The sequence below is a fragment of the Rutilus rutilus genome (assembly GCF_951802725.1).
Source record: "Rutilus rutilus genome assembly, chromosome: 10".
Lineage (NCBI taxonomy): Eukaryota > Metazoa > Chordata > Actinopteri > Cypriniformes > Leuciscidae > Rutilus > Rutilus rutilus.
This window is the reverse complement of record NC_140215.1, coordinates 37,854,181-37,863,708: the sequence shown is the minus strand read 5'-3', so window position 1 is coordinate 37,863,708 and position 9,528 is coordinate 37,854,181. Positions and strand designations below refer to the sequence as shown.

General features: G+C 38.5%; 1 protein-coding gene across 1 annotated transcript; it reads left to right on the top strand.

The window, feature by feature from the left end:
* Nucleotides 1–826: 826 nt before the first annotated feature.
* Nucleotides 827–7,023, top strand: LOC311298980 (E3 ubiquitin/ISG15 ligase TRIM25-like). Its single transcript, XM_084422366.1, has 6 exons — nucleotides 827–1,482; nucleotides 1,747–1,842; nucleotides 1,930–2,163; nucleotides 5,679–5,835; nucleotides 5,986–6,033; nucleotides 6,272–7,023. Exons 1-6 carry the CDS (start codon nucleotides 910–912, stop codon nucleotides 6,790–6,792), a joined length of 1,629 nt encoding a protein of 542 aa, XP_084278492.1. The 5' UTR covers nucleotides 827–909; the 3' UTR covers nucleotides 6,793–7,023.
* Nucleotides 7,024–9,528: the final 2,505 nt, after the last annotated feature.

The window sequence follows — 9,528 nt, the reverse complement described above, 5'->3', positions numbered from 1 at the left end:
GCATGTGTGTGTGTGTGTGTGTAACTGCAATGCCAATCCAACACTAAATAGACAGAAACAGTATCACAGACAGTCTGTGTCTGTGATACTGACGGTCTGTTTCTGGGTATGCTTTATACTTTCCCGCCTATGATGTCTCATCACACCATTGGACTGATTTCACACATGCCTTCCCACAGTGTCTCGGCGCAGCATGAAAGGGAATTCAAAATATTTGAGGTAATCGGTTACATCAAAATTTTTAAGTTAAGAAATTCTACGTTTAAGTTAGCAGAACTGGTAGAATATTTTTTTTAGCATACCAATTGTTGAATGAGTACGACAATATAAAACATATATCTGTTCTCAAACCAAACTCATGCTCCACTCCCCTAAAAAACACAAATTTCTAATTTAGAAACTCTTCTAAATTAGCATAGCAGATCATTAAACACTACTACATCTCCCACTTAACATTAATCTTGCACAAAAATGTTTTTATAACACTTAATTTAAGCAATTACAAAGCATGCTGAGAAATAGAAATCCCAGCCCAGTTTCAATTATATATAAGTTTGTCTAAATTCAAAGAAACAAATTCATAAAACTCGAAACAATTAAACAATTCAGATTACTTACAAAGTAGGTAGCTCTAAATACATATAAAAGATAACTAATTTGTTTAATTTAAATTTACCCTTCTCAAACCAATTAATTATTTTGAACATTGGGTTTATAGTGAATGTTTTTGCATTTACTATTGTAGAATCTGAACTCAGATTTTATGACTTTATGAGGGTTTATAGACTTGATAAACCTGTTTTGCACACGTCACTCAAACACAGAACCAGGAAGCAGGAAGAGTTTGGGAAAGAGACTAAAGTGCAGTTGAGCTGTTGTGTGTTTGTGTCTCAGTATTCATGCAGTAAAATGGCAGAAGACAGATTTTCTCAGGATGAGTTCATGTGTCCAGTGTGTCTGGATCTCCTGAAGGATCCAGTGACCACTTCCTGTGGACACAGTTACTGTAAGATCTGTATTACAGGCTGCTGGGATCAGGAGGATCAGATGAGAGTCTACAGCTGCCCTCAGTGCAGACAGACCTTCAGTCCAAGACCTGCTTTAGCTAAAAACACCATGCTGGCTGAACTGGTGGAGAAACTGAAGAAGACTAAACTTCCTGATGACTGTTACGCTGGAGCTGGAGATGTGCAGTGTGACGTCTGTACTGGAAGAAAACACAAAGCCGTCAAGTCCTGTCTGGTGTGTCTGATCTCTTACTGTCAAAGTCACCTTGAACAACATGAGAGTTGGTTTAAAGGAAAGAGACACAATTTGACTGATGCCACTGGACGACTGCAGGAGATGATCTGCCAAACACATGATAAACTCCTTGAGGTTTTCTGTCGCACTGACCAGAAGTTTATATGTGTGCTGTGTACGATGGACAAACATAAAAACCACGACACTGTATCAGCTGCAGCACAGAGGACAGAGAAACAGGTATGAAACTACACACTGATGAAATAATGTTGACACTATTTATATTGGCACCATATGATCAGGAAACATCATTCACACTGCAGACGTCACAGAAGTGAACAGCAGCTGCAAGTGGACTTTCATATTTTAATGTTATCTTAACAGAAAATATGGTGAAAATCGTAAACATTTAGGCAACAAGGCAAACTTTTTTGCAAAAAACTCTTCACATGATGCTATTGTGACATTATAAAGTGCCATCTGTGTTATTGGTTTGTGCTGCAGAAGCAGCTGAAGGAGACGCAGAGGTCGTTCCAGCAGAGGATCCAGCAGAGAGAGAAAGATCTTCAGCAGCTGAGAGAGGCTGTAGAGTCTCATAAGGTGAGTCTGGAGAAGAAGAGAAGTTTGAGAAGTCTCAGTCAGGACTCACTGAAGCTCACTGTGTGATTGTGATGTGTGTCCTAACAGCGCTCTGCACACACAGCAGTGGAGGACAGTGAGAGGATCTTCACTGAGCTCATCCGCTCCATTGAGAGAAGCCGCTCTGAGGCGACACAGCGGATCAGAGATCAGGAAAAGACTGCAGTGAGTCGAGCTGAAGAACGACTGGAGCGACTGGAGCAGGAGATCAATGATCTGAGGAGGAGAGACGCTGAGCTGGAGCAGCTTTCACACACACAGGATCACATACATTTCCTGCAGGTAACAGAGATTGAGAAGAACAGGACCATATATTTTTTGTTATTTAAAGAATGCGTTACTAATATGCATCCTAGTCTATTGTGGAGCGCCCTCTGGTGGCTCTCGAGGGCACTCCAGCTGGTGATCGTTACACAATGCAGGCAGATCAGTAATATTGATGAATATTAAGTGCCAAAAAGGGCAAACTACAGCTACAGGCTTTAGAAAAACTAAAAAGCTCACAGAAAAACTAAAATCATACAGGTTTTAGAAAAACTAAAAAGCTAAAAAAAAAATAAAAAAAATCATTCATTGACTGCAACATAGTCAGTTGTTAATATTTCATCGTCCTCTCTTGTTTTTTCATGTGTTCATAATTTCTTTGTATGACAGCCTGGCTAAAAATTACATCAGTACAATTTGGCATGTTTCATTGTGTTATCACAAATAAACAGTTGACTTCATGCACAATATGCACGTTTTGATACTATTTGAATAAAGGGTGAATCTGTCAGTTTTCCTTTGCCGGACATCACTTTTGGCCACTACTGTATGGCAGTTCATTGACTTTCCAACATTTCTAAGCATTGATATGGTACTTTTTTCTTTTCTTTTTTTTTCTCAAATTAAGCCGCTTTTCCACCGCAGGAACTTTCCTCAGGAACTAGGGTCTTTGGGCTTGTACTCCGTGTGTTTCCACCACAGGAACCAGGGTATCCGGGAGGTAGTACTTTCTCAAAGTTCAGGAACTTTTTTGGTGGTTCTTGGGTGCTGAACATGCTGATTGGTTGAGTTCATGCCGCATTTTGATTGGTTGACTCCACGCAGCATTTTTATTTCAACCACTATTTTTTAAAACAAACAGTTGTTTGCTATTCGAATCAACAATGTAGTTTAAAAAATACGACAGATGGACCGACAACGAGGTTCAGGCTTTATTAAGCTTAAAATTCAGAGGATGAAATTCAGCAGGAACTGTAAAGTAGCTCGCAGTGCTACGTCACTGGACTATTTGCCTAATCTTCACGGTACTTTAGACCGCGGTGGAAACGCAGACAGCAACAGGTCTGGGGAAAAAAAGTTCCTGGGAAAAATTGTTCCGGGTAATTTTGGTGGAAACGCGGCTTTATACACGCACCTAAAGGATTATTAGGAACACCTGTTCAATTTCTCATTAATGCAATTATTTAATCAACCAATCACATGGCAGTTGCTTCAATGCATTTAGGGGTGTGGTCCTGGTCAAGACAATCTCCTGAACTCCAAACTGAATGTCAGAATGGGAAAGAAAGGTGATTTAAGCAATTTTGAGCGTGGCATGGTTGTTGGTGCCAGACGGGCCGGTCTGAGTATTTCACAATCTGCTCAGTTACTGGGATTTTCACGCACAACCATTTCTAGGGTTTACAAAGAATGGTGTGAAAAGGGAAAAACATCCAGTATGCGGCAGTCCTGTGGGCGAAAATGCCTTGTTGATGCTAGAGGTCAGAGGAGAATGGGCCGACTGATTCAAGCTGATAGAAGAGCAACTTTGACTGAAATAACCACTCGTTACAACCGAGGTATGCAGCAAAGCATTTGTGAAGCCACAACATGCACAACCTTGAGGCGGATGGGCTACAACAGCAGAAGACCCTACCGGGTACCACTCATCTCCACTACAAATAGGAAAAAGAGGCAACAATTTGCACGAGCTCACCAAAATTGGACAGTTGAAGACTGGAAAAATGTTGCCTGGTCTGATGAGTCTCGATTTCTGTTGAGACATTCAGATGGTAGAGTCAGAATTTGGCGTAAACAGAATGAGAACATGGATCCATCATGCCTTGTTACCACTGTGCAGGCTGGTGGTGGTGGTGTAATGGTGTGGGGGATGTTTTCTTGGCACACTTTAGGCCCCTTAGTGCCAATTGGGCATCGTTTAAATGCCACGGCCTACCTGAGCATTGTTTCTGACCATGTCCATCCCTTTATGACCACCATGTAACCATCCTCTGATGGCTACTTCCAGCAGGATAATGCACCATGTCACAAAGCTCGAATCATTTCAAATTGGTTTCTTGAACATGACAATGAGTTCACTGTACTAAAATGGCCCCCACAGTCACCAGATCTCAACCCAATAGAGCATCTTTGGGATGTGGTGGAACGGGAGCTTCGTGCCCTGGATGTGCATCCCACAAATCTCCATCAACTGCAAGATGCTATCCTATCAATATGGGCCAACATTTCTAAAGAATGCTTTCAGCACCTTGTTGAATCAATGCCACGTAGAATTAAGGCAGTTCTGAAGGCGAAAGGGGGTCAAACACAGTATTAGTATGGTGTTCCTAATAATCCTTTAGGTGAGTGTATAAATAAGTTGTTTCTTAACATTGAAATGATTCCCAACTGATGTACATTCATTATCTTTTTTCTGCTCTCATATTGGTTGTAGGAACAACATTAGCGTTCTTCGATGGTTCAGCGTAGTTTGTTAGCACTGAAAGTTTGACAGGTTCCAGTGCACAGTATCCAAATCTAAACTCATTTATAGTAAATTGATTGTCCAGTTTATTTTCTATAGAGATTTCTAGTTGATCATTTCTCTCTCCTCATCACTCGCTGCCCGATCACTAATAAAAAACCTCGCTCTGTATTCACTCCATGTCAAAATCAATTCAGTGTGCTCTTAAATAAAGCAAATCTCTAGACACACGATATATTCAACGAAAAATAAATGGACAATGTTTAGAATAAAATGAGAAATGTTATATTATTTCATTTAATAATACAACAGTATTGTTTCTTTACTTTCAATAATGCAACAGTAGCCTATTATTTTTTCAATAAAACTTAGTGCTTTATTAAAAGTTATAAAGTATTGTTTAGTACTTCACGTTTCATAGTAAATTAAATTAACAAAGACAAAAATATCACAAATTAATGCCTTTCCATCACACAAATATAAATTTTAGCAACGTTTGCCCTTTTAATTCTGTGAATAAAACAAAGGCTTTAATGACATTCCCATTAAAGAATGTAATTTAACTTTTTAGAGTCCAATTTACATGATATAATACAGCTAAGATAGAGAATAATATGATTATTTAAAATATTTAATATGAGAGAGATGTTGGTATATTACTGACCTCTCAATTTTATTTCCACATCTAAATGAATCTCTTTCGTGTTTTCTGGATTTTTTTTATTATTATTTGGTTTATTCTGCCAATTTATTTTTTAAATATATAATTTCAAAACACACTACATTTGGATTTCTGATCGCAGTATTTCTAATTAACATCATGTATTTCTCAAGCTAATATTGAGCTTAAATTGATTTCCTAGGAAGTTCACATTTAGTGTAAATGGCAAACGCTAGAACTTGTGTCTCTAATGTCACATAATGAATATGAGAAGAATGAAGCTGATGCTGTGAAAGTGCTGGATTGAGGAGAGTTACTAAAGATCAACAAGAGCCGCACAAATCTGACAGTAGAGCAGGTTATTGATGAAGTGTGGAGGTGATGAGCTTTGATTTCTGTTTTCTCTAGAGTTTCCAGTCTCTCTCAGCTCCTCCTGAATCTACTGACGTAAATGACAATCCCTTCAGTTCTCTCTCCTCTTTTGATGGTGTGAGAGAATCTGTCCGTCAGATGAGAGACAAACTGGAGGATTTCTGCAAAGAGGAGATGAAGATCTCTGACAGAGGTAAAGTCCTGGAGATTCTGCTCTCAGAAATGATCCTCCATCATCTCAGATCATGTAGAAGATCATATTAGAAATGTCTTAGGAACGGATGCAGGGATCATTTTCTCTTGACATGATAATCACACTCTTCATGTCTGTTGATTTCCACAGTCACTTTCTCCAACATTGTTCCCAGGACCAGGAACGACTTCCTACAATGTAAGTCACTGAGAAAACAAGCAGAAAAACTCACTGAGTGTGTTCATGTTCTTCCTGGAGAAGTGAAAGAAAACATGACAAAAGAGTTTATAGTTGATCATGTAAATGATGATTTGCTCAGGATATCTGGTAAACTGTACTGAGACACTGATGATATATTGAACATGAAGTGTTTAGATACATTAAAAGATCAGACAGATTCATAATTCCTGATTCTGATGTGTTTTATCTCCATCAGATTCCCAACAGCTCAATCTGGATCTGAACACAGTGAATAAATATGTCCGTCTGTCTGAGAGGAACAGAGTGATTACTGGCACTGGCAAAGTCCAGTCGTATCCTGATCATCCAGACAGATTTGATAATGTGTGGCAGGTGTTGTGTAGAGAGAGTGTGTGTGGACGCTGTTACTGGGAGATTGAGTGGAGTAAATATGTGTGTATATCAGTGTCATATAAGAGCATCAGCAGGAAGGGATCGGGTAAAGAGTGTGTGTTTGGACGTAATGATCAGTCCTGGAGATTGTTCTGCTCTTCCTCCAGTTACTCATTCAGTCACAATAACATAGAGACTAAACTCCCTGTGAAGCCCATCAGCTGTAGAGTAGGAGTGTATGTGGATCACAGTGCAGGAACTCTGTCCTTCTACAGCGTCTCTGACACAATGAGCCTCATCCACACAGTCCAGACCACATTCACTCAACCGCTCTATCCTGGATTTTGGGTTTATAATATTGTATCATCAGTGAAACTGTGTTGATGAATCAGGATAGATTGTAGAGAGATTCTACCCATAATACTTTGAGCTGCATGATAAATCATAAACGCTGAGATGTTATAGAGTCTCTTACTTTCTCTTTATTACATTAATACTACAGCTAAGCATCTGTCAGTCAAATAACATGTTCAGATTATGGTTGAGTAAGTGCTGAGCTTGAAGATGATATAATATTCCCTGCTAAACTAAATAAAAATATTGTTTTGTCTCATTATTTCTTATGTGTGCCTTGTGTATATGTGTATGTGTATTGTTTTATGGTGTTTTAAACACCTTTTACCTAATTTTGATTATTATCAGGTTAGTAAGGTTAAAGTCAAATCTGTCCAAATCATAAGCATCTGAATTTTCATACTTACAGTAAATAGGTCACAGAAGACTTCTCCGTGTTCAGTTCAGTTGAGACTTTTGGCAGGTGAACTATTTAGTTTCAATTAAATATATTTTTATTAACTACATGCAGGTTAAATAGTTTACATACAAAGTACTAATACTGTATATAAAAAGAAAAGAAAAGAAAAGAAATTCAAAGACAAATCGTCTACAAGCTTTGTCTGCAGGAAATGCTAATAGCAAGAGCATCTAACACCGGAGAGGCCGTTCCTGAGACTCAGCGTCTGCCTTGATCTTCTCATGTCAGCCTTGTGTTCACAATCTGAGTTCTTGAGGTCTTCATCTTTGAAAATACCCTCATAATTCATTAGTCTTTTAATGGACAAATCTGAAGTCTTGAACAGTCATAAATAACGGAAATCCCTTTAAAACCTGTTTATATAATCCTCTATAGACCTTACGTAGCCCCGCCCCTTTTCAGCGCTGCGCTCGTTGTCTTTTGTCTTCTGGTCTGTATTTTCACTTTATTTCACTGGTTTGCCTTTATCCACATAACATTTCAATATAGCCTATCACGCCTTTATCATACTTCTACCTTCAAAAAGTTGAAGCAAACAGTAGCAGCCCCCAATCAGAGGCGATCCTACACTGACTGGGGCCCAGGCAAAATTAATCAGTGAGGCCCTTTTTTAAAAATATATTTTATATAGGCCTTTAAGTTTTATTTTATTTTATATATACTATATTAATATATAAGATTTATTTTTGTTAATTTTTTGTTAGGAGTAGTTTATATGTGGTAGCTTGTGTCACTTTTGATTTATGATTTATATGGTTTTATGGTTTTATGACAGGATATGCCCATATATGGTCATTTGTGGTTTTATGACCAACTGGTGGTTTGTGACATTTGACCATGTGTGCTTCTGGTGTGTTTATGGTTGTGTGTGTATGACTGCAATCTGCTTGGTGTGACAAGGATGTGAATGTTTTTTTCAGGATGTGTTTTTATTATTGCAGGATAATGTCCACAGAACGATGAAATTATGAACATGAAGAGATCTGTCATGGATTTGATTTTCAGATTTCACTGCAGTGTCCATAATGTCTGTGGGAGAGAATGAAAACGGGGGAATGAGTTTAAGAAATAGCATTGACAAATAAAGCATATCAAATGCCAGATATATGAAATAAGAAGTAAATTTTATTAAGTATAAGTATTTTAAATTAAGTTTTAAACATGTGTTGAACTTACCATAATGATGTGATCCTTATGTGTCTATCTGGTTAAAGTCACAGCTCCTTAAAGCTGGGGTAGGTAAGAATGGTCTAAAAAACTTATTTTTCAAATTTGTTTAAACTTTATGTATATATCAATACATAATTAAAATGTAAGTATTCTGAAAAAGAAAGTATAAAAATCGAGTGTATGTAGACCTCTAACGACTGTTTTAAAGACAGCTCATTATTTCCATTCAGTCCACCCTCTCCCTTCTGGGGTCCTTCAAAAGCCACGCCCCCAAAACACATGAACGCGCGACTCCGACAGCATTATTTACCTGAGACGAGCGGAGAGGAAGGAGCGCAGTGCATGTAGCATCATGTCAGAATCACATGTAATAAAAAAATCTAATATAAACAAATAATATGTATTTTAGTAGCCTACTCACTATCAAGCTATCATATCGATAAAGTTTAAAATATATATTTTTTGATTCGCTAACGAGCTAGTTATAACTATAGTTATAACTAGCTCGTTAGCGAATCAAAAAAAGGCAAAGCTAAAAACAGGTTGCATTGATACACGTTTTTCCATTTCCATTAGTTGCACTGTGATGAAGATGAATTTCGTGTAAGATTCATAACATATAACGTTAGGCCTACTAGCTGTTAAACATGTATTTTGTTATGTAAAGTTCCCCCCACAGCGGAGCCTGCCGTGAACGCGCAGGCTAGTAAACATGCAGGGTCACCGATGACGACGGATAAGGTCGCTAGATATAAGTTTAGCAGGTTTCAATTGTTGCTTTGCACAGTGCGTGACATTTTATCTGTATGTTATGCGGCTAGAGTTTTAACACTGAGTCAATGGGCTCCGACGGGCTTGTTTATCGTCATCGGTCTTTTTCCGTTTACCTGTCTTTGTTGTATGAGCAGGTTCCACTCGAGAAATTGGCAGTTTTGGTTGTTTGTCCGCCATTAGCACAGCTGCTCGGCACACCGGCAATCTTGATTTTGAATGACGGTACGCGCTGTGCAAGAGAGGGGCGATCAGCGCGTACGCGAACTTGATTGACACTGCTAAGACACTCCTCCTGGCTCTGAAGGCATCTGATTGGTTCTTTACATTCGCACCGAATGGCAGTGATTGGTCAGAGTTTTTAC